The following is a 26,197-nucleotide window of genomic DNA, read 5'->3' on the forward strand; positions in this document are numbered from 1 at the left end:
CTCTCTGCCTTTCTCTCTCTCTCTCTCTCTCTCTCTGCCTTTCTCTCTCTCTCTCTCTGTCTCTCTCTCTCTCTCTCTCTCTGTCTCTCTCTCTTTCTCTATCTCTTTCTTTCTATCTCTGTCAGTCTCCTCTCTCTCTCTCTGCCTTTCTCTCTTTCTCTCTCTCTCTCTCTGCCTTTCTCTCTCTCTCTCTCTCTCTCTGCCTTTCTCTCTCTCTCTCTGTCTCTCTCTCTCTGTCTCTCTGTGTCTCTCTCTCTCTCTCTCTGCCTTTCTCTCTCTCTCTCTCTCTCTCTGCCTTTCTCTCTCTCTCTCTCTGTCTCTCTCTCTCTCTCTCTCTCTCTGTCTCTCTCTCTTTCTCTATCTCTTTCTTTCTATCTCTGTCAGTCTCCTCTCTCTCTCTCTGCCTTTCTCTCTCTCTCTCTCTCTCTGCCTTTCTCTCTCTCTCTCTCTCTCTCTCTGCCTTTCTCTCTCTCTCTCTCTCTCTCTCTGCCTTTCTCTCTCTCTCTCTCTCTCTCTCTCTCTCTGTCTCTCTGTGTGTCTCTCTCTCTCTCTCTCTCTCTCTCTCTCTAAATGTCATTAGTGACCTAAAGCTTTTCCATAAATAAATCTCTTTTATGGAACATTGGTCATCGTACACAAACACCAGGTCTGCGCTGAGGTTGTGTTTAACTTGGATGATGACTTACTGAAAAATATATATTATATTTATATTATATATATAAAGCATATAATAAAAGATATTTCACAAATGTCATGTAATGGACTCAAAATTCAAGAAAATGAAAGATGTAAATGTTAGAGTAGAATCATCAGAACTGTAGCAGTGGAGTGGAGTCGAGGCTAGGCTTCACCTGACCACACTGTCGTCCCCACAGTAAAGACCCTGACTGTTCAGAGCAGCAGTGTGCGGTTTGGGACACGGCCGGAGACTAACGTTAACCTGCTGCATGTTTAGAGCTCTGTCTCACGCCCTGAACACAGCTGATATTAACATTCACTAACTCTCAGACCCTCCTCTGTTTCCCTAACAGTTTATAACTCTAATTATCTCTTACTGTTCTCTGTGGTGCTCTCGTCACTGACCTCAGACCAGAGCTGGTCAACACTACCGTTATAAACCAGACTCTGACGGTGAAGCGGAGGTGGAGCTGATGATTGGAGCAGCTTTACGTTTGAACAGAGGTCTTAACGAAGGCTGAAAGAAGCCCCGCCCTGTGTCTGACTCACTGCCAAAGCGTGTTAATCTTCAAAATAAAAGTTTACCCTGAAAACTATTATATTATTTCTCTCCATCGTATCATTTTGTAGGGGACAAATGCAGCTGTTTCCAGTTTTGCGGGGAACGCCCCCCCATCCCCACGGTTCCTACGACAACGCTGTAGAATACTGACACATGGCAGTTCACACACAGAGAGGATCCATCTACTGAGGAAGCCTTCGCCTTCAGGAGGCGCTTCACATTTGGAAAACGGGTGCATTCTTGTGTTCAGATGTGTTTATAAAGTCATGACATAGTTCTGTTTCTGAAATTCAAACACCCTGGAGTTAAAGCTGTAGACAGATATTTGTGGGTTCAGTACAAGGGCTTGTAGCTTGGGTTCCCCTCAGGGTCAGGTTTGTTGTCCTTTTATTGTCAAGACTTCCATCATTTCATTTAGAGATTTGGTTTGCGGATGATACCTCAGTAACTGTCTTTATTACGTCTGTGGCTGAGAATAAACACAGGAACAGGCTGCTTCAGTGGTGTGAAATAAACAAGCGTGCGAGGGCTGGAAACAGTGGATGTAAATGTCATCTACTCGTCTGTGAAAATGAAGTCATTGATGATGAAGGTTCAGAAGCGCTTCTATTTTAAGGATTCTGAGGAAAATGGGTTGAGGGAGACACTTAGAAACATTTATAGCTTTACTACAGAAAGCCTCTGGATGTTTCAGATGACCTCCCCAGTGCAGAGCCTCTATAGTGAGGGGATCCATGTGAGAGACGATCGCCATCACCCCACAGCTCCATGTTTCTCTACAACTGCTTTCACTTCAGTTCTCTTCTGTTCTAACCTTGATATTAACACTGAGCTGCGTCAGCACTCAGTCACCGTCTACTTTACAGAGGATATCTCCCCTCCACCACAGTCAAAAAACTAATCAAATAAAGAAATAAAATAATATTAAATAAAGGTTCACCTACTGGAAACTAGTGCTTGTTATACATTATATCAACACTATCTCTCTCTGTCTCTCTGTGTCTCTCTTTCTCTCTCTCTCTCTGTATCTCTCTCTCTCTCTCTCTCTGTCTCTCTCTCTATCTCTCTCTATCTCTCTCTGTCTCTCTCTGTCTCTCTCTCTCTCTCTCTGTCTGTCTCTCTATCTCTATCTCTCTCTCTGTCTCTCTCTCTGTCTCTCTCTCTATCTCTCTCTCTGTCTCCCTCTCTCTGTCTCTCTCTCTATCTCTCTCTCTGTCTCTATCTCTCTCTCTCTCTCTCTCTCAATCTCTCTGTCTCTCTCTCTGTATCTCTCTCTGTCTCTATCTCTCTCTCTCTCTATCTCTCTCTCTGTCTCCCTCTCTCTGTCTCTCTCTCTATCTCTCTCTCTGTCTCTCTCTCTCTCTCTCTCTCTCTCTCAATTTCTCTGTCTCTCTCTCTGTGTCTCTCTCTCTCTCTTTATCTCTCTCTATCTGTCTCTCTCTCTCTCTCTGTATATCTCTCTATCTGTCTGTCTCTCTCTCTCTCTGTATCTCTCTCTCTCTCTCTGTATCTCTCTCTCTCTCTCTCTCTCTCTCTGTATCTCTCTCTCTCTCTCTCTCTCTCTCTCTCTCTCTCTCTCGCGCTTCATGCCGCTGTTTTCTCTCAGAGCGGCACAAATCTCACTCAATACGAACGACATGTTTAAACCGGGGTGCGGGGTCCCGCCCTGAACCCCTCCTATTCACCCATTCACACACACATGCCCCTAAGAGCCCTGTCTGTGGATTAACACATGCCTCTCCCACACCCCTGTCACCATGGAGAACCCCATTCCCCCCACCGTCTCCTGTTCCTCATCTGGTGCTGGGTTGTGGAGTGGTTTTGTGTGTGTGTGTGTGTGGTCATATATGTGGAACTGAAGATATTTGTGCGTCACTGTTGATGTTTGTGTGGGCTACATGCCTGTGTCTGTTTGTGTATCCGTGTGTTTTTATGGAAGAATAGTGTATAACACATGGACGCCCAATTTCACTGAGGATTTAAATTGATAATATGCACGAGCAAGAGCTTAGCCTCTTGTATAAGGGGTGTGTGTGTGTGTCAGCAGATGGGTGGGTGATTGTCTGCCATATGTATGGAGCCTGGGCCTCTTTGAGGCTTTATTAGAGAATGAAAGGCCGTAGACACATGTAGGGGAAGGGACTGATCTCAGAGATGCTGCACTGAGACCCTGTAGAGGTTCATGAGTAAGATTGTACCTCAGAGGCCCTGCAGCTATAAGCTCCAGGAGAACACACCACACTCCTCACAGACAGTCACCCGGAGGAAACCCACGCAGACACAGGGAGAACACACCACACTCCTCACAGACAGTCACCCGGAGGAAACCCACATAGACACAGGGAGAACACACCACACTCCTCACAGACAGTCACCCGGAGGAAACCCACGCAGACACAGGGAGAACACACCACACTCCTCACAGACAGTCACCCGGAGGAAACCCACATAGACACAGGGAGAACACACCACACTCCTCACAGACAGTCACCCGGAGGAAACCCACATAGACACAGGGAGAACACACCACACTCCTCACAGACAGTCACCCGGAGGAAACCCACATAGACACAGGGAGAACACACCACAATCCTCACAGACAGTCACCCAGAGGAAACCCACACAGACACAGGGAGAACACACCACACTCCTCACAGACAGTCACCCGGAGGAAACCCACACAGACACAGGGAGAACACACCACACTCCTCACAGACAGTCACCTGGAGGAAACCCACGCAGACACAGGGAGAACACACCACACTCCTCACAGACAGTCACCCGGAGGAAACCCACGCAGACACAGGGAGAACACACCACACTCCTCACAGACAGTCACCCGGAGGAAACCCACGCAGACACAGAGAGAACACACCACACTCCTCACAGACAGTGACCCGGAGCGGGTGTAGTGTATATCTGAAAAACATTTAAACTTGCTGAGAGCAGTGATCCCATATCTCTCACTACACGCTACTAAAGGCATTACATTGGTCCCTAAATAACGGCTCCTGGCAGCAGCTCTTGTAGGACACGTCTAACAAAGAGAAGTTTGTGAATCAGTCGTGTTTACACAACTCCACAGTGACGTAAAGTGAAGTATTGTGTCAAATAAAGGGTCCAGGCAGGGGTTTTACAGCGGTTGGCCAGTACCACAGCACACCTAGGTCCTGATTTAACCTCAGGGATAGATCATATTCAGTCTACACAGGGAGGAGAGAAAGATTTTGGACACAGTCAGAGTGTGGAAATCCAACATTAGCCAACAGTTATGTTCCAGAGCCCCCAGGAAGTTGAAATGTTTCTCACAGTCACACAACCTTTCCCACAATCAAAAAGGAATAAATAAAATAAAGCAGAAAGTTAGATATCTGGCCTTTCGTGTGAAACCCTGCAGAGCTTTGGACTGTTTCACCTCGGTGTTCCTGTTTGTTCTGGTTTGAAAAGTCACAGGTTGTTGTTTGCCATTGAGAGTTAAATGCGTATATAAATTAGCTTCTGACACACTAGGGTCAAACTAGGTGAAAGGTCATTGGTTCTATTCCCACGAGCAGCAGGAAAACTGGGGGCGGTGGGAGTGAAGGAACAGCACTGTCCTCCTCCTCAATCCACAGCTGAGGGGCCCTTGAGCAAGGCACTGAACCCACAACTTCTCCCTGGCACCGGGGATAACACCCCCCCTGCTCTGGGTGTGTGTTCACAGCCCCTAGTGCACTAGTGTGTGTGTGTGTGTGTTCACAGCCCCTAGTGCACTAGTGTGTGTGTGTGTGTGTGTGTGTGTGTGTGTTCACAGCCCCTAGTGCACTAGTGCGTGTGTGTGTGTGTTCACAGCCCCTAGTGCACTAGTGTGTGTGTGTGTGTTCACAGCGCCTAGTGCACTAGTGTGTGTGTGTTCACAGCCCCTAATGCACTAGTGTGTGTGTGTGTGTGTGTGTGTGTGTGTTCACTGCCCCTAGTGCACTAGTGTGTGTGTGTGTCTGTGTGTGTGTTCACAGCCCCTAGTGCACTAGTGTGTGTGTGTCTGTGTGTGTGTTCACAGCCCCTAGTGCACTAGTGTGTGTGTGTGTGTGTGTGTGTGTTCACAGCCCCTAGTGCACTAGTGTGTGTGTGTGTGTGTGTGTATGTGTGAGTGAAGTTTGTGTGTGTGCACTAGTGTGTGTGTGTGTTCACAGCCCCTAGTGCACTAGTGTGTGTGTGTGTGTGTTCACAGCGCCTAGTGCACTAGTGTGTGTGTGTCTGTGTGTGTGTTCACAGCCCCTAGTGCACTAGTGTGTGTGTGTGTGTGTGTGTGTTCACAGCCCCTAGTGCACTAGTGTGTGTGTGTGTGTGTGTGTGTGTTGTGTGTGTGTGTGTGTTGTGTCATTCTGAAACAGTGCTTAGTGGTAGAATACAGAACAGTTAAAGGTCAGATGTCGTTAAGCACTCTGAGGTGCCCAGTGAACGTAGGTGTTCCAGGTGGTTACTATGGTTTCACTGGTGGCTGTTTAGTTGTGTTCTGATGTACTAATGAAATACTAATAAAGGTTTATTTCATTAAAATTAGAGAGCAATAATGAAAAGAAAGAATCAATAAAGGAAATGGAGTTAAAGGCGTGTGTTCTCCGGGCTGTGGTAGAGTCCTGGGTGTAACTCGGTGGAGTTCTTTGTGAAGAATGTTGTCGATTATTGAAATCATATAAATACATTCAGCTGGGACTGGATCAAAGGGATAAAGAGGTTAGAACTAATTGAAATCAATTTCTGGAGTAAAAGCCTGATTGTGTGTCTTCATGTTGGATATTAATGCTGATTTTTCTCTCGTTCCACAGCCTCTGTGTGGATCATGTGAGTTACAGTTACTTTCCTCTGCGTGGTTTTGGGGAACATTCAACGCTGTCGGTGAGTTTGATGCTAACGTTCTAAAAACCATCGACCGTTGACTGTGCCCTGCGACCGGCCACACTTCACCCTCCCGGGCGCTAACCTCAGCCCCGACGCTCCGTCCTCTTCCTTCAAAGGTCACAATCAACATTCATTGCTGTCGGTGGGTTTGAGTTCGTAAAGCTCGCTGAACAATGAGTGGAACTGTGGCCATGTCCTTTACCACTTCACTAAAGGACACACACTTCAGCGCCCTCCACAGTAAGGGCCAGGGTCCGAGTGTCCACTCTGCCGTAAATCTATAATATGATTCACTGTTATTATTATTATTATTATTATTATTATTATAATGATTTTAAAATCTGATCTGAATCATGCCCCTCATCGTTATGGATTTCTTCATTGCAATATTTGTCTTTTTTTCCTCTCTCTCTCTCTCTCTCTCTCTCTCTGTCTCTCTCTCTCTCTCTCTCTGTCTTTCTCTCTCTACATCTCTCTCTCTCTCTCTGCATCTCTCTGTCTTTCTTTCTCTCTGCATCTCTGTCTTTCTTTCTCTGTCTCTACATCTCTCTCTTTCTTTCTCTCTGCATCTCTCTCTCTACATCTGTCTTTCTCTGCATCTCTGTTTCTTTCTTTCTCTCTCTCTGCATCTCTCTTTCTTTTTCTCTGCATCTCTCTCTCTCTACATCTCTCTCTGTCTCTCTCTCTCTCTCTCTCTGTCTCTCTTTCTCTGCATCTCTCTCTCTCTGCATCTTTCTCTCTCTGCATCTCTCTCTCTCTCTCTCTCTCCTTCCTTCATGGATCTCAAGTTTTTCAAGGGGGACACAAATAGAATCAGCCGCACTGCCTGCATCCTCCTGGGCTTAATTGGGGGTTTTGTGTGTGTGTGTGTGTGTGTGTGTGTGTGTGTGTGTGTGTGTGTGTGTGTGTGTGTGTCTAACGGATGGAAGGAAGCGGAAGATGAATGTGTAATCATCTGGATGTTCTTCTCATTTGCCGGTTTTGTTACTTAAATTATACACCACAGCCTGCAGGCCGGAACTGGCTTAAATGCTGCAACTCATGTTAGGGTGTGTGTGTGTGTGTGTGTGTGTGTGTGTGTGTGTGTGTGTGTGTGTGTGTGTGTGTGAGAGAGAGAGAGAGAGAGAGAGAGAGAGAGAGAGATTGAATGGACAAAAGTAGATAAAATGGCAGAACGAACTGCCTGGGTTCCACACGTCCTTTGAATATTTTAAACCGAGCGCTCCTCAGCTTTGTCCATCACCTGGACCCCACAGTGAAGTTCAGGTCCCTCCTCTAAAACACATCTGTGTAAAGCACTAAAGTCAGCCCCTCAATCTTTCTCTTCAATAAACAGTCCCCCAGCAGCCGACCCGTGCTTTTAAGCCATTGTTGTGAGTTGAAAGGAGGTTTAAAAACCAAACAATCCTCTGTTCCACCGCTGTGAGAAATCTGTGAATTCAGTCCAAACTTAAACGTTTAGTAAAGGGTTAATGAAAACAGTGTGTTGTTACCATGAGTTCATAATAAATTAATGTAAGAAATTACACACCAGGCTCTTGTCATATTTCAATGTGAAACACAAATGAGGGGAAATGGAGTGTTACAACAGACACAACTTCCATAAAGACATTAATTAATAAAAATACACACAATCCTGATTTTCAGAAACCGTTAGTTGTTCTCTGATGACCCTGATGTTTCTGCTTTCCCCATTCCTGAACAGGTCATGTTTAAAACGCCCTAAAACTGTGATCTGTGATTTGTCTAAACCAGTGCTCACCAGCCTTTTTTACATAGAAGATCACCTGAAAGTAAAAACACCAGGCTGTGTGTGTCCCCATCGCCTCCACCAACGTACAACTACCCCGTGTACTTAATTAATGTACGGCTGAGTGTTGGCTGTGGTGGGACTCGGGGTCTGAGGCTGTACTCTAAGAGCTACACTGGGGTTCTGACTGCACAGGCTCAGACCCTTGATTCTGAATGTTTTCGTGTGTTTTCCTCCGGTGTATTTTACAGCCTGAGCTCAGCGTTAGATCTTCCTTCTAATGAGAATCATGAAGAGAACTACAGTCCAGAGGTTAAACCGCAACCACTGGTATCCTCTGTTCCCAAACTGTAACTAAAACACAGTGGTCAAAATGCCCCTGTCCCAACTTTTTAAAGTTTGTTTTAGGCGTGTGTGTTTGTGTGTGTGTGTGTGTGTGTGTTCCATGTGATGTCATACTTGAGGAGGATAACTCAGAGGCCTAATTGCTTCTGAGCTAGAGTCTTTCTGCTGTTGTGTCTACAGACAAAAGACAAGAGGAAAAAACAGCGTCTGTAAATTAAGAGCGCATTCGGAAGTGTGTGTGAGTGTTTGTGAGTGTATTCCTACATTATGCACCAGGATATGTGCTCAGTGGTGCACAGAGGAGCAGTGATGATTGATTTAATGGCTCGACTAGAGCAGCTAGAGCACTGAGGCTTTGTAATTAGGCTCCGGGAGCAGCAACAGGAAGTGGGAGTGTGGCCTGAAGGGAAGTGTTCAGAAGATACAAAATATAACCTGTGATCAGTGTCCACCCGAATGCACAAATCATGACGTTATACAACGAAAGGCTGCTTTAAGTTCGGGTTAAAGTCACGTTAATCACAATGACACATTCAGAAGTTATTTCCCAGAATGCAGTTCTGAGTGGCTGTGAAGTCTGTTTTTTCCTTCATTCAGGACACAGTTATTCCTCAGGTCTGTTTCCACACACCCCTCTGCTCTTCTTCTTTAACATTTCTCAGTGTGGAACAAACAAAGTCTGTCTAAAACCCTAATATTTATTACTACATTGACCTCAGAAGCAGCTGTACATGAGCCTAAAGGGGTATAAAGGGTATATATGGGTCTAGAGCCCTCACAGCAGTGGGCCTGTGTTCTCTGGAGCGATGGATCTACATCCTATGCGTTTGGGATGAGCTGGAGAGGCATCCGCGATCCACAACTAATCCATCACCAGCCTGTGACCTCAGTAATGACCTTGTGGTGGAGTGACGTGAAATATTCACAGAAATGTTAATCCTTTGAGAGGAGCTGGAGCTGTAAATGAAGCAAAGGGGATAATCTTCCAAATAATTCCTTCATTTTTGATAAGCTCCCAAAAATACATCACACTGTGACCTCACTGAAAGTAACTGAAAGTGTCCTTTGTGTTTCCACTGAGTCTCACTGGTGTGTGGACGAACCACGGAGAAATGAAGAGGCTCACTCCTTTGATTTTTCTTTACAAAGACTGTAGCTTAGCAGCCGAAGCTGATGTGGCCCACGAGGGATCGTGGTGACATAAGTGTCACAAACAATTTCTAAGATCCCAAACGTTCCCTTCACTTTAAATCATGACGTCCCTAAGTGACGTTTACTGAACGTTTTACTGAAAAAGTGTTCCACATTGTTTCTTTGGTCTGTTTTAAATTTCTCATCATTTAACTTCACAGTGAAGTGAGTCTGTGCTCTAATGGGTGGTGACCATGGCGGCCATTTTGGATCCAACTTTTGTTTTTTCAATGGGAAGAGGGTCATGTGACACATCAAACTTACTGGAATTTCACAAGAAAAACAATGGTGTGCTTGGTTTTAACGTAACTTTATTATTTCATGAGTTATTTACAAGTTTCTGACCACTTATAAAATGTGTTCAAAGTGCTGCCCATTGTGTTGGATTGTCAATGCAACCCTCTTCTCCCACTCTTCACACACTGATAGCAACACCGCAGGAGAAATGCTAGCACAGGCTTCCAGTCTCCGTAGTTTTAGGTGCTGCACGTCTCGTATCTTCACAGCAGAGACAATTGCCTTCAGATGACCCCAAAGATAAAAGTCTAAGGGGGTCAGATCGGGAGACCTTGGAGGCCATTCAACTGGCCCACGACGACCAATCCACTTTCCAGGAAACTGTTCATCTAGGAACGCTCGGACCTGACACCCATAATGTGGTGGTGCACCGTCTTGCTGGAAAAACTCAGGGAACGTGCCAGCTTCAGTGCATAAAGAGGGAAACACATCATCATGTAGCAATTTTTCATATTCAGTGGCCTTGAGACTTCCAATGATGAAGAATGGCCCCACTATCTTTGTAGCCCGTATATCACACCATACCATCAAGATGTGCAGCACCTGAAACTACGGATACTGGAAGCCTGTGCTAGCATTTCTCCTGCGGTGTTGCTATCAGTGTGTGAAGAGTGGGAGAAGAGGGTTGCATTGACAATCCAACACAATGGGCAGCACTTTGAACTCATTTTATAAGTGGTCAGAAACTTGTAAATAACTCATGAAAGAATAAAGTCACGTTAAAACCAAGAGCATTGTTTTTCTTGTGAAATTCCCAATAAATTTGATGTCACATGACCCTCTTCCCATTGAAAAAACTAAAGTTGCATCCAAAATGGCTGACTTCAAAATGGCCGCCATGGTCACCACCATCTTGAAAAGTTTCCCCCCCTCCCATATACTAATGTGCCACAAACAGGAAGTTAATATCACCAACCATTCCCATTTTATTAAGGTGTATCCATATAAATGCCCCCCCCCCTAGATCAGATTAAATTAACAGGTCCTTCTTGTGCTGAAAGGTGTGCACAGAGCAGGAAATCCCTCAGCCCTGAGGCTATATGTTTTTCTGAAGGATCTTTCTGTGTTGTTGTATTATCTGCTGAAGGTACATTAGAGTAAAGTAGAACAGTGGAAAAGGCCTCTAACGCGAGTCAACAGGAAGAGTATAGTGAGGCATCACTGGATTGACATCCTGTCCCATGACTGCACATCTGCTGCAGCTGTGTCTGGATCTCAGAGGGAACACTGACAGCCGAACAGTCAGAGGACACACGTCTCCACATTTAAAGCACAATTACAGTGTATTTACTGAATTTAAGAAGAAATAAACCACAAAAAGTGGCCTGTGAAAATGTTACGTTTTATTTTATACATTTTTATCTTGTAGAACATATTTAACTCAGTCGTGTTAAAGGGAGTCATATAAAATAATAAACACAGCCGTGACTGTGCTGACAAAGTAAAACTCAGTAAACACCGTTTGGAAAAGTCCCATAAAAACACACATTGCCAATAAAACATGGAGCATCAGCATGTGTCCCCTGTTCCCACTAGATGGCGACAGGTAACCAGTCATTTCCTACCAGAGCAGACAGTATGTACCTGTGATTTGACAGTATGCCCTGTGAAGGACTGGTGCCCCCTCCAGGGTGTGTTCCTGCCTTGTGCCCAATGATTCCAGGTAGGCTCTGGACCCACTGCGACCCTGAACTGGATAAGGGTTACAGACAATGACTGAAGTTGTGATTTTGACAGACATTTGAAAATAAAATCATATCCCAGCCGTTTCTGAGACCAGACAGATGCTCTGTGTAAGGCAGAGGCGGAGCGCAAAATGTTGGGCCCCGGGTCCAGTCAAGGGCCCTTTCCTGCCCCACACACGGGTCACATAACAGAACCCTTCACAAACCCAAACAGAAGAACCTACAAGCACTGATTTAAATCCGTGTGCTTCTGGGTTTTAACTTGTTCTCTAGAGATGACCATAAATGTAGATGATAGAGATTAAAGCAAAGAAAAAATATATATCTGACTCACCCTTTTTTTCTAGATTCCTATAAGATTCCTGTGTGTTTGGGGGTAAATAACATGGAGGAAAAAGTTATTATTTTGGAGAACACTGTAGGGGTATTGTAGGTGCGCCGGTGTCCTGGTCACGTGCTGAAATATTTCTGTGTTTGAAGCCTGTCTCTAATGTGACTCATAATTTAGAGTGAATGGGTGGGTAAGATGAAATGTAAATAAACGTAAAAGATGTATTTGTAAAGACAATAGAATGTTAAAGGCATGTTCACGATTGTAATCAATAAAACCCTGTGTATAAAGCTCCATGTGCTGCTCTGTAAACCGCTCTAATGTGTTTACGAAGCCCCAGTGTCTGTAAATGGGTAAAAAAACAAAGTGTCTGGGTCCGGTGCTAGGCTTTCTCTCTCTCTGCTCACGGCAGAGAAACGCCATCTGGAGGTTTTTAGACAACGGAGAGACTCCAAACGCTGAAAAGCACCAACCAAGATGAGGATGTTGCTCTATTCCTGCTCCATAGGGGGGTAACACTGACTTATTTTTGCTGTTACAGTTACATTACTTAAGGTGGAACTGACTCTAAATTCAGGAGAGCGCTAACTGCATGAAAGTAAACACAGAGGGAAAGTGCTACAAAACTAAACAGCTCGAGTTACTGTTTCTGTGGGAATTTAAACAATGAATAAACACTTACAATTTACCCTTCAGCCGCGTAAAAAGATTAATTATTTGGTCAAACCAAAACCATTCCACCTTAAAAAACTTACATTCAAACAAACCAGAGACAACCGACTCACAGACATTCTCTTTAAAGTGATGAAGTTTCCCGAGGGAAACGCTGATTTAAACAGAAACATTGGAAGCTGTGAAGAGACTAAAGGGCTCAGCTCCTCAGTTGTGATCAGCCTCAGAGCACGACCAAGACATTTAAGAACCATCTCCATTTCCTTTAAATCAGTCCTAAAGCTAACACTAAACCAGGGCACTGTCTCAGGTGTTCGTTCCTAAAGCGCCATAAAGCACTGGCTGCGTGGCGTTCTCTGGAATAATAATGGAACATCACCCAGTGCTTCTTCAGGGATGGGTTTCTGTGATGTCCTCATGGCTGAAAGATAAAGATTAGTTAAGACCCTGTTAATGAGTTCATGAGTTTTATTGGATGATCACATGTCCCTACACACACACACACACATTTAAGTTTTACACATGTTTCTGAACTGTGCATGTTATTGCTGATTTCCAGGGTTTTCTCATGTTATTAAATGAACTGTAGGAACATACTGTAAATAGGAAGCACACATAGAGATGTTTGGAGGACATCTAGTGTTCAAATTTATGTAGTGCAGCATTTTAAAGGCCTCCCCAAACCCGAGGTCTCACCACAACAAACAATGTGTATGTAAACGTTATTAATATTGTACACACACTATACACTATACACACCATATGCCATTTAACCACTATAAGGTGCACTCATGGTGGACAATGATGTTCACTTTGCATAATCTCTTTTTGTGAGTGTGGTGTGTTCAGGGAGAACACACCACACTCCTCACAGACAGTCACCTGGAGGAAACCCACGCAGACACAGAGAGAACACACCACACTCCTCACAGACAGTCACCCGGAGGAAACCCACACAGACACAGAGAGAACACACCACACTCCTCACAGACAGTCACCCGGAGGAAACCCACACAGACACAGGGAGAACACACCACACTCCTCACAGATAGTCACCCGGAGGAAACCCACGCAGACACAGAGAGAACACACCACACTCCTCACAGACAGTCACCCGGAGGAAACCCACGCAGACACAGAGAGAACACACCACACTCCTCACAGAGAGTCACCCGGAGCGGGACTCAAACCCACAACCTCTAGGACCCTGGGGCTGTGACAGAGACAGTACCTGCTGCACCACCGTGACGCTCTGGTAAAAGACAATAAAATATAAATATAAGGAAATTTAAAATATCATCTGAAGGAGCATTGAATGATTCTTCTTTCTCCAAAACAGCTCTCTGCAAATCTTCAACATTTACAGAAAGGAAAGGGAAAAGCTCCCACACTGCGTTACTTCATGGATCTGTTTAATTCTTTTCATTTCTTTTGAAATAAAACAATAATGTACTGTAGTTTTGAGCTAAGCCCAGTTCTTTTTTTAAGTCGGAGTTTACAGCTGCAGTTCATGGCCTTGTTTATCTTTCAGAAGTTACTCATTAAACTGGTTCCTCGCACTTCCTCGTTTCTTGCATCATTGTTTTTCCTGTTGTGCAGGGCGTGGGACACAGGTGAGAGCTGTACACACAGGAGTTCTATATAAAGAAAGTCTATAAATAGTGTCACATGCCTTTAAATACCCACATTGTTAATGTAAATATAAACTCGACCTACTGACTGCAGAGCGTTTGTAAATAAACAACTGTAAGATATACATTTTATACAATATACAATTTAACACAGAAATGTTGATGTAAAAAGGTATTCTCTAAATCAGTGGAATGTTGAATTTCTGTCACTGAGAGTTTCCAAAGTGTTCTATTATCTCACCTCTTCAGGGGAAGGGTGGTGGAACCGGGGGGAACACGTACCAGGTAAAGGACAGAGCCGCTAAAGCTATGGTCAGGACAAGGACAGAGCTGTGGTTTCATTATTATTACAGATGTGTGGCTGATATTAGCTTTTCTACTGACTCTCTTTCTGCAAAAAGCAGTCTGCAAATGTTCCACATTTAAAGAAATAAACGGGAAAACGTCTGTTCTGAGTTACTTTATCTGTCTGTAATTGTTTTTCATTTCTTTTTGAATTAAAATATTAGTGTATTGTAGTTTTGGGTTCATCCCAGGGCTTTTAAAAGAGTTCTAGGTGAATAACAGTGTAACAGTTTCAGGTTCGTGGCCTGCTTTATCTGTCTGAAGTTACATTTTAAACCGGTTTGTAGCTCTTCAACATTCCTACGTTTCCTTGTTTATTGCATCACCGTGTTTCCTGGTTGTGCCGGGCGCTGAACTCTGGGAACAGGTGAGAAAGATACACCTGGAAATTCTGCAGTCACATGTCTTCAACTTTCCACACGGTTAATCCAAATATACACTTTGTCTTCTGACTGAGAGCGTTTCAAATAAACAACCGTTAGCTATTTAAATAAACAAATAGCGTTTAACAGCAGACGTGAGGATCTCTAATCACTGAAAAGCTGAACTTCTGCATTTATTTTTGTCACTGGGAGTTTTCCAAAGGCTTCATGGTTCGATCGGTTCGGAGAGAAGTTTGGGGAAACCAGGGTGAATGACGTAGCTGGAGAAATGCCAAGTGAAGGACTGAAGTCCACAATCAGGAACAGGTCACATTTTTTGTGTCCGTTCCATGTTACTTCTCTTTTACCTGTTAGTTTCATTATATTCTTCATTGTGTGTAATTCTTTATTCAGTTCAGGGTCGTGGTTGGTGCAGAGCCTACACAGAATCACTGGCTGCAGGGCAACAACACACCTGAGTGGGGCGCCAGTCTGTCACAGGGCGACACACACCCACACACTCAGTCCTATTGCACTTGTATGGTCACTGCACCTACCAGGTGTGTATTTGGGCTCCGGGAAGAACACACCACGCTCCCCACAGACCACTCTACCACCATTGGTATGAAATGAGCCAAAAGAACCAGGGGTGTGTTGTGGAGAACATTCTAGAGAAAGTAAAATGATCAGGTCTTTGATGTTCCACTACGTTGTAAAGAATAGATTTTGATGAATGTATAATGTATTTAGGCTCAGTGTTTATAAATTCATTCATGCATTATCTGTAACCCTTATCCAGTTCAGGGTCGTGGTGGGTCCAGAGCCTACCTGGAATCATTGGGCGCAAGGTGGGAATACACCCTGGAGGGGGCACCAGTCATTCACAGGGCAACACACACACACACACATTCACTCACACCTACGGACATTTTGGAGTCACCAATCCACCTACCAACGTGTGTTTTTGGACCGTGGGAGGAAACCATAGAACCCGGAGGAAACCCACGCAGACACAGAGAGAACACACCACACTCCTCACAGACAGTCACCCGGAGGAAACCCATGCAGACACAGAGAGAACACACCACACTCCTCACAGACAGTCACCCAGAGGAAACCCACGCAGACACAGGGAGAACACACCACACTCCTCACAGACAGTCACCCGGAGGAAACCCACACAGACACAGGGAGAACACACCACACTCCTCACAGACAGTCACCCGGAGGAAACCCACGCAGACACAGAGAGAACACACCACACTCCTCACAGACAGTCACCCGGAGGAAACCCACGCAGACACAGAGAGAACACACCACACTCCTCATAGACAGTCACCCGGAGGAAACCCACGCAGACACAGGGAGAACACACCACACTCCTCTCAGACAGTCACCCGGAGGAAACCCACGCAGACACAGAGAGAACACACCACATTCCTCACAAACAGTCACCCGGAGGAGAACCACGCAGACACAGAGAGAACACACCACATTCCTCACAGACAGTCACCCAGAGGAAACCCACGCAGACACAGAGAGAACACACCACATTCCTCACAGACAGTCACCCGGAGGAGACCCACGCAGACACAGAGAGAACACACCATACTCCTCACAGACATTCACCCGGAGGAGACCCACGCAGACACAGGGAGAACACACCACACTCCTCACAGACAGTCACCCGGAGGAGACCCATGCAGACACAGAGAGAACACACCACATTCCTCACAGACAGTCACCCGGAGGAGACCCATGCAGACACAGAGAGAACACACCACATTCCTCACAGACAGTCACCCGGAGGAAACCCACGCAGACACAGAGAGAACACACCACACTCCTCACAGACAGTCACCCGGAGGAAACCCACACAGACACAGAGAGAACACACCACATTCCTCACAGACAGTCACCCGGAGGAAACCCACGCAGACACAGAGAGAACACACCACACTCCTCACAGACAGTCACCCGGAGGAAACCCACGCAGACACAGAGAGAACACACCACACTCCTCACAGACAGTCACCCGGAGGAAACCCATGCAGACACAGAGAGAACACACCACACTCCTCACAGACAGTCACCCGGAGCGGGAATCGAACCCATAACCTCTAGGTCCCTGGAGCTGTGTGACTGCGACACCTACCTGCTGCACCACCAAGCCGCCCATAGTTTATAAAGAGCCGTTTAATAGAAATAAATGAATAAATAAATAGGTAAAGAAAGAACTGAAGGAATAAATATAAACAACACTTTACAAAATAATCAATGACTTTATGAGTAACAAAAAATACTGTGCCCCACTCTATCCTCTGAAAGTCTATTGGGGAAATTTACCACAGTTACAATGTTGTACTCTCCTCAGCCCTGTTGTCTTTATTATAATTACAGTGTAAAAACAGTGTAACACAGGAATGTTGAATGAATGCTGTTCTTCAGGGACGTTGTGCAACACATAAGAGCAGCACACATCCCACACAACGCAGACACGTCACACTGCGGAAAGAAGGTACGATACACACTAAAGACCAGAGAATAATCGGCCTGAACATGAAAAGCAGCTGCTAACTCCTACCCTACAAACAGACTACGGTTAAAGGCAGGGTGTCGATTTTATTTCATTGTTTTTACAGCTATTACAGCTTTCACTGTGTTCCTGAGTTTAATGTTTAAATGCTTTGTTGAGTCTGTACTCTTCTGAGCATAGAATGGATGTTGTTACCTGGGATGGGGCTAGACTCCAGCAGTGTTACCCACTACGCTGTCCCTGTCACATCACCAACCCAACATTTTTCAAAGTCTATTCTAAATATTTCCCATTCGGTTCATCACAGAGTTGATCATGGCGCGATGAACTGAAGGAAAGGTTAAAAACCCAGCGTCTGAATCATATCTGGTGTTTATTTGGACGTAGTTTAAAATGTATTCACATTATTCACATGGTATTTCTGTTAATCTAACAGCGTTTGTAAAACAGACCTTGTGGGGACCACAGTTTACACAGCAGTTTCACACACACACACACACAGTTTAGAAAAGTAATATAGATTTATTGCGTTTAAATAAAAAAGGCATATACAAATATGCAGCGCAGTTATGCATTTTGCATAAAGAGTAAAAAACAGGTTCACATTCTTAAAAGAATAACAATTTAAAGTTTTAAAAAAAACTGTAAACCAAACATTAAATTAACAATAATCTTCCTCTTATTCTATATATATATATTATATGAGTTTTAATAAAGTGTCCATCAATAAAGAGGTGTTTAGCTTGAGTCTTTTCACTGCGTAGTTTTGTTCTTCTTCTTCAGAGCTTTGACTTTCTCTCTGTGGAAAAGAAGAAAATAAAAGTCATTTCAGGAGGAAATCACCGTCTCGTTCTGATTCTTCTTCTTCTTTAATCTCGCGTGTGGAGTTTAGTGAGAGTACGTACTTTAGTTTGCGGATGCTCTCCATCACCCAGCTCTGAGCCGGATCAGCGCACACGTTTCGGCCGATGCTCGTGTGGAAGCTGCAGGGGAAGATGAAAAAAACAGGAATTATTATTCGGTACGTTTCAGTGAAATGTGTGACACAAAGAAAGAGAGGAAACTAATGTAAAATAAAAAGCCAAGCCCAAAATAATCATTTTTAAAATTGCTAATGACTCTTCTAGATCTGTCTGCTGAGATGTAAATAAAACAACAATAAAACAATAGAACTACCACAGGTTCTTGATCTGAACAAAGCTGTGTGTGTTTTGTGGCTTGGTTTTCTTTTACAACCTACACTGAGAGTGTTCTTAACCCTTACACAATAGCGTCGATGTTGCAGACTCCTCTCATGGTCTGGATGGAGTACCCTCTGATGATTCCGAACGGGATCTCTCCCTTTGTGTATTTCCTGCAACAGGCTGAAAACCAGAAAAAAACAAATACATCAGCACTTTCCAGCAGTTTCTCCATCAGAGCGAGTTATGAGTGATATATTTCTGTGTATTCTCTTAATGCATGAAAACATTCGCCTGTAATAAATCCATAAAGTGCTGGAGAATACAATCCTTGTTGTTTTTAATCTCTCTGCTTTGTGAAATGATTTAAATGGAGTTTAATGAGGTGCTGGGACTAAGTTAAAGATGTGAAAGGTACACGGTTAGCATCACTTTGGTTACGAGTGTATTCCAGTGTCTTTAAGAGATTATGTGCATCCACTTGTGAATGGATCTGAGTAAAAGAACAGGACTTCACTAAGAGAGATGGAGAGATAGACAGATACTTACCAAAGGCGGTGGCGTTCTGGCAGCACAGACTGACTGTTAGAACCAGCAGGAGTGTGAGAGCGCTTCCAGAAATCTGGGTCATTGTCTCGGTCTTCTCTGGCTGTGGAGTGAGTGTGTGTGAGCGCTGAGGAGCTTGTAAGAGTGTGTCGGCTGCATCTCTGTGCTGTCAATTTATAGCCCATCAATGGAAATAACGTACATTCCAAATGTGAGATCGGATTTTCCAGCACTGACACACGCCCACACGCTAACTCCAGCCAACAATGAGGAAGGACATTACGCTTCATGTAAAACAGGATTGGGGGGTTTTTTGAGTTAGTGGTTGTTTGTATTCTCTCTAACAGACTATAGTTTATTTTGCGCTGCTGAAGGGGTCAGAAATCCTTGCTGTGATCCACAACATCATTCATTGATTCCATAAGCATTGTGTGTTTGTGTTAGAGGACAGTCCCTGGAATTTTGTCTTTAGCAAAAATAATGTGTGTGTGTTTTAAACATAACTTTAATCTTAAAAGTATTGTTTAAAAAAGAAGCTGTGGTGATTTTATCAATAAAACCCCAGTTTAGACATTTATTTATATTTCACTGAACATTAACCTATGCACAAAGTAATTTATTATGCAAATTATAAAACTATAACCTAATATTTATACAATGCAGTAAACGCAGAGATGGTTCATTAGGAGTATTTCATTCCTATGATTTACGGCAGTGTTGGGTTTCACTTTTATTTTTTTTTCCTAAAAAGCTATTCGTAACGAGGAATGTATAAAATGTAATGAATGATCTGTGCTTTGAGTTGTTACATAATCTCCACAGTGAAATTCCTCTTTATTTCATCTCCTAGAAACACTGCTTACAGCAGCCATGGCCATTCAAATCAATCAGGAGAAATAATCAATATAAATATAAAGATACATATCAAATATATATTTAACCATTTTCTTCTTCTTCTTTAATTTATAGAACATCATTGTTACATAGTTAATGTTTTTTGTTTTACATTTGACTGGATGTGTGTGCTGTTTGTATTAAATTCTTCGGTCAAAGAACACGAGAGAGTAGACAGTAACACAGAAGAATATCAGAGATATACAGTTAAAACTCAATTAAAATTAAGTTAGAAATAAAGCATGATGAGAACGTGGTTTTATAATTTTACAATAATAATGATATTAAATCTTTGCAATAAATAAATAACTAACATAATACATTTGTTACATAATCTTAAAATATGTGTTAATACGTGTTTATTGTAACCCATTCACACCGCTTATAAAACAAGGTCACACTATGCTCCAAATGTAACAAACAATCTTTTATTAAAGTTAAGGATTTAAAATTCTGACTTGTGACTGGAGTGAAAGGGAACAGGCAGAAAGTCGTATAAAGAGAAGCAGCAGAGCCTCAGAGACAATGGACACTAATATTACGTCTTAATGTTAACGTGTTGAATAAGTCGTAGGAACAAAGCAAATTTGGTTTCTGTTTCTTTTGTAAACAGCCGTTAAAAAAGGGGTTCATTTCCATTTTTATTACAAAGAAATGACTGGAAAACACAGAATAAACCACAATGTAACGTTAATTCATTTATTTGTATTTCATTTAATTTAAAAAATAAGTGTTTTCCACCCAGAAAAACGTCCAACAACAGTATTGTTCTTGTGGGTTCTGAAATATATCTGGATTGGGTTCGTTCTTACAGAGTGTCAACTTTTATTGTAAAGTCTAAAATGAAGTGTGGTGGTAGACAGTGTAGACTATTTATTGCTGGTTTTATTACAGATCAGACCCATAACTGTACAGTAAAAGGTACACAGTGGTGTTCTATGGTAACACTCAGAATGCTGGAAACTCGACTGAATTGAGGTTAGTCTTTGGCTGAGTATTTTGTACGTGCAATCCACCAAATTTGAAGAAGTGCTTACACACATGTACCAAGAGTTTCTTTACTCCCTTATCATTATCTGAGATCTACATCTAACTGCCTCAGGGGGAAAACCAGCCTGTGGTACCTACGAACGTACACTATGTTGGTGCTGCTCTTGATACAACCACAATAAAGATCTTTCAAAGATTGTAACTGTACGTTTCTTTGTGTACATCACCCTTTCCAAAAAATGTAGGGGCACTGAGTAAAATGTAACTCATGTAAACCCTATATTTCATTTAAGTACAACAACAACAACAATCTCAATGTTGAAACTGAGAAAGTTTCATGTTTCTTGAAAATAGTTGCCCATTTTGAAATTGATGCCAGCAACACTTTCCAAAAGGTTGTGACGGGGCGAGTTTTCCTTCAACAACAATCTGTAAGCGTTTGGGAACTGAGGAGACCAGTCACTCTATTTCTGCTGAATTCCGTTTCTTGTTTGTTTCAGCTACTCAACAGCTCAGAGTCTGCATTATAGTGTTAATGTGTTTTATAAATCACCACCTGTTTTCAATTCAGCTCCCGGACTCTTTTTGAAGGACGAATGTGATTCTAATCTGTGCAGAATGTGAATTGAGTTGGTCAAACTGAAATAAACAAGGTTGTCTCAGAAAAAGACATTGTCTGGATGTCAACATGGTGCCTCAAAACCTGTATATATCCTTCAGCATTAACAGTGCCAGGTATGAGGTCACCCATGCCATGTACTAATAATATCCTGGATGCTGGCTTTTGAACTGTGTACTTATAAAAAGTCCCTCTCCTCTTTAGCTCAGAGGATGTAGCAGCCATTGCCAATACTTTTCCACCTCACTTCAAGTCTTAAATGAGCTCGGGCCCAGGGAGTGTCCAGGTGTTTCTGGACTCTGTTTGTAAATGGTTTCTTCTTTACATTTGTGAGTCTTAAGTGCATTGGATGCAGTGACAAACTGTGTTCACAGACTGAGTGATTTTGGGAAAATGTTTCTGAGCTATACACGAGAAAAATTCTTTCCTATTTTAATTTAAAGAAACATTATTCTTGATTTATGTCACTGTTTGCCCACACAGTCTTTCACAGAGCGGTGAACCCCTCTCCATCTTCACTTCCAAAAGAATCTTTTGTTCCCTGTCTCAGCTTTTTTTTGGAAAATGTTCATCAAATCCAAAAATGAACAAATATCTGTAAAAAATAATAATAAATAAATAAATACAAATCTAATGTTCCAAGTTTCAAATTTAAAAATGTTGTCTTGGTTCTATTTTCTATTAAATATAGGGTTTATATGATTTGCACGTAATTGCATTGTGTTTTTATTAATGTTCAGCGTCCCAGTGTTTCTGGAAGTGAGGTTATAGATTCCTTTTACAGTATTTAAGATTTAAAGCGTGTTTCAAAGCCACGGACTGAAGTCTTAGACTTAAATATTCCTTTTATTATGTCGAAAATCCTTGGTAAAGTTTAAACCTTGTTTCTATTGGGAAAACAGAAACCATATTGTTAATAAAACCCACATGTCACTCGAAGTGGTGGGAGGCTGAAGTGTGGGCTGCCGATGACTTCTTTATATTTTCTAGGTCAAAGGGAGACATTATGCATCTGATCTTTCAAATCAAAGAGAAATGTGTCGTCTAACCTTTTAAGTAGGTCATGGCAGAGACATACGCTTTAAAATGTTTCTGTTAATTCATCACACTTCCCCTTCAAACCCACAGAATTTCCTATATCTTTAAGCACATTATGCAATAGAATCGAATAGGTATTATCCAACATTTATCACTGTGATATAACAATGTTTACTTTATTTTATTTGAAACGTTAAAATTGATGAACACTTTTTGGAACAGCAGCAAACATAAAAATGAGATGGATTTTATATTCTACGTGAAATACTGTGATGTTTGCTTAGATCCTTACGTGGCCAAGAATGGTATGCAAGAAGACTCCCAGCATCCCCCTGTAGCCTGCCCCCAAACCCTTAGGCAGTTTCCCCCTGTTCTTCAGCGCTCAGGACCCCCACAGAGCAGGTGTGATGTGGTGGTGGATCATTCTCAGCGCTGCAGTGACACTAGTAGTGTGTTGTGCTGGTAGAAGTGGATCAGACACAGCAGTGCCGCTGGAGAATGATCCACCACCCAAATCATACCTGCTCTGTGGGGGTCCTGACCACTGAAAATCTGGGTGAAGATCAGCAGAGGCCGTGGTCATCTCCCAGAAACAGGTGGCATGGTCCCGTCAGGGTCGGGGGTGAGGCCCTACCCCAAGTGAAGGAGTTCAAATATCTCAGGGTCTTGTTTTCACGAGTGATTGGAAAAGAGTATGTGAGGTTGAGCGTAGATTCATCTGACACCAGTCTACGTCCTCTCTGGGTATGAGCTCTGGGTAATAACCGAAGGAACGAGATTGCAGGTACAAGCAATCAGAATGGGTTGCTGGGCGTACTGTCCGTGATGTGTTGAGGAGCTCAGTGATCCAGGAGGAGCTCTAAGTAAAGTCAGTGCTGAGAGGAGCCAGTGGAGGTGGTTTAGGCACCTGGATGATCACCCGGCTGGACTGAGAACACCTGGGGATCCCTCAGGAGGAGCTGGTGGAAGCTGTTGGGGACAGAGATGGCGGGGCTTCTTTGCTCGCCCTGTTGCCACCGCGACTCTGAAATGGATTAAACGGAAAAGATGATGGTTATGATGATGATGACTTGAGGGCATGTCTCAGAATCTGACATGGGGTCAACAAGTTCATACACTTCTTGAGGAAGAAAGAAAGGCTGGTCTTGTGAGCCATATTCTACTACACCGAGGGAACACTGCTATGGACCTAGTCCTATGGCCTGCCAGATTAAGACTGGTGATTGAGCTTTAGTGGTCAGGAAGGACATGAGAATGCTCAACTCAAATGGCTTGGGCCTCACTTAGACAGACCTCTCCAATAATGAGCCATCTAAGGTCCAACATCTGGGCAAATGATGCAGCCCACGGGTTTGTTTGGTAACTTCATGTTCTCCCATGTCTCTGACAAACGACTGGAGTTTGGAGTACTGCTTGAAGATCCAGAGGTGGTATCTTGCCTGCAGTCTTTCTCAGCTGTCAGTGATGATGAACTGCATCATAAGTCAGAATCTTTGATCAGCTGTTAGGGATTTGGAGAAGTGTGGGTAGTGCAGGGATGGGTAAAGGTATAATGACAGCCCCAGCATCCAGGTCTCACTAGAGTTCTGTTGCTGTGCTCATGGAATACAGACTGCATGGTACGTACTCGACTTGACTCGGCACGGCTTGACATGCTTCTCGGTCCCTGGTCCCGGGCGCTTTTCCATTAGCACAGCTCCCCTGCGAAAAATCTATTTCTAACCGTAGGCTTTGAAAACCTCAACAACAACAGCAGGGGTAGAGTGCTGTTTACTCGCTGTGTATTTGCCTGTTTTTTTGATTGGTGTTTTTTGGGACTGAACTCTGCCCCTAGTTTAAACAGATCAGTATATTATTATTATTATTATTATTATGGATAGATACAGTAGAATAGATGTGGATAGATGTCATGGTGTATCTGTCCAATCCCTTTTTTGTTTGTCTGATAGTTCCTGAGAAGCTAGAAATGTGAAGCAGGCCTTGCCTTCTGAATCCACACATTCAACAAACACAGACCTTGACCTCTGAGTACAGTTTGTACCTTGACTCAGATGATATCCACTTTTCCTGGACATTAAATGGCCACTTTTCTGTGGAGGACTGAACCCCAGGTCAGGGCTTTTGGAGACCTTTGTGAAGTAGTGTTTTTGCTGAAGAGGGGTTAGTCAATGGCTTCATGAATTAATGAGTGGTGAGAGCACTATAATAACACAAGTGATGTGGGCTGTCTGAGCGAAGGATATTAAACACAGGGCTTTATTCTTTTGTGGTCCGTCACATGCTCTTTGTTTGCGATGGGATGGGCCCTTGGCCTCCAATGTTGGGTGAGAGAAGTGATTTATTTGCTCCTACCACAGCTTTTGCTACTGACTTGGACGTTGAGTTCACGTAGACGTTTTAGACACAGACACCGTGTATCTGTCTGCAGGTCTGATTCAATCAAACGGGCTTCCAACGTTCCACTTCACCCTGAGCTGCCTGAAGGACTTGTCGGGAGTTTGAAAGCAGAACTGTTTTAACTGATAACTTCATATCAATCAATCAAAGCATTAAATCACCAACTTCTTTCAACTGTCTGTCAGTTTTCTGATTACAGATTGTAGTCTCCCTGTTGCTCTGCACAGATCTGAGCCCCCTTCACCCTGCCCTTCAACGGAGAGGACCCCCACAGAGCACGTTCCTGGGTGGTGGATCATAGTCAGCGCTGCAGTGACGCTGACAGTTGGATAGGATCAGACACAGCAGTGCTGCTGGAGTTTTATTAATAGAAAATATGTGCAGAATAATTCCGTCTGTAATACTGTAATATTCTGTTTTTTTGAAAATCATTACATTGAAGCAGCACTTTCTCTGATATTACACTGAGTAAAATGAGCTGTTCCTAATCAGAAACACATCTGTGATGAGTGGTGATGATATTGACTAGTTCTGACAGATTTCTAGAACCTATGATGACCTGATAAGAGAGGGCAGGGGTTAAATTGCTTTAATAAACACAAAGGATAAACAGGAAGAGCACAGACAAGAATACAGAACTAAACAGAGGCACTGACGACGACTACAAACTGTCTACAAACACATAGATGCAGCTGTAAGTTCAGTCACCTGACAACTTTTATTGTCAAAAATGTTATGAAGTGGAAAAAGTATTATAAATTAGCAGTGATAGGTCCCAGGGGTTCCCATTTCTATTCAGCAAAACTGTTTTCTTAACTTTACGTGTTTCTACGTGAGAATGAGTTGATCTGTTAGTTCTTGACTTCAAAAATTCAAAAATTCAAAAATTCATTCACAGTTATCTTGTGAAAATAAGGCCAAATGTTTTGAGAATCCACAAGTTCTCCTCTTTTTCTAAAAGCAGTGTTTGTCTAATTTAAGCTCGACTCTAGTGGAAAAGTGCCTGGCACCAAAGAGAAAGAAAGCCATGTTAATTTCGTTTCCTGCCCGTGGTGGTGTTCTAAGAAGGGAATATTCACTTGACCCAAAAAAAGCTTCCCCTTCAAGTGAGAAATTCCCCCCCAATTGCCACTTTGGCTCCGGAATTTTCCCCAAGTTAATGTATAAAAGCCCGACACCCAACGCCATGTGTTAGAGGTGGTTAGTTATTTGAAAACAGACATCTTCATAAGCAAGTCCTTGGCTGTGACTGAGCTCTCACCGACT

At 43.2% G+C, this 26,197-nt stretch overlaps 2 protein-coding genes across 2 annotated transcripts in view; one reads left to right on the forward strand and one right to left on the reverse strand.

Annotated features, from left to right (window-relative positions):
- Window positions 1–17,776: 17,776 nt before the first annotated feature.
- On the reverse strand, window positions 17,777–19,290 carry LOC136676117 (C-C motif chemokine 20-like). Its single transcript, XM_066652979.1, has 4 exons — window positions 18,997–19,290; window positions 18,531–18,630; window positions 18,172–18,249; window positions 17,777–18,065 (listed from the first exon to the last, which is right to left on the reverse strand). Exons 1-4 carry the CDS (start codon window positions 19,076–19,078, stop codon window positions 18,020–18,022), a joined length of 306 nt encoding a protein of 101 aa, XP_066509076.1. The 5' UTR covers window positions 19,079–19,290; the 3' UTR covers window positions 17,777–18,019.
- Window positions 19,291–25,714: 6,424 nt separating this feature from the next.
- LOC136675342 (monocyte chemotactic protein 1B-like) overlaps window positions 25,715–26,197 on the forward strand; it is a 3,769-nt gene continuing 3,286 nt past the window's right edge. The window contains exon 1 of the mRNA XM_066651828.1: window positions 25,715–26,197. This exon is cut by the window's right edge and continues 107 nt beyond it. The gene's annotated coding sequence lies outside the window, so the exon portion shown is untranslated.

This window comes from Hoplias malabaricus, chromosome X1 (assembly GCF_029633855.1).
Source record: "Hoplias malabaricus isolate fHopMal1 chromosome X1, fHopMal1.hap1, whole genome shotgun sequence".
Taxonomy (NCBI): Eukaryota; Metazoa; Chordata; class Actinopteri; order Characiformes; family Erythrinidae; genus Hoplias; species Hoplias malabaricus.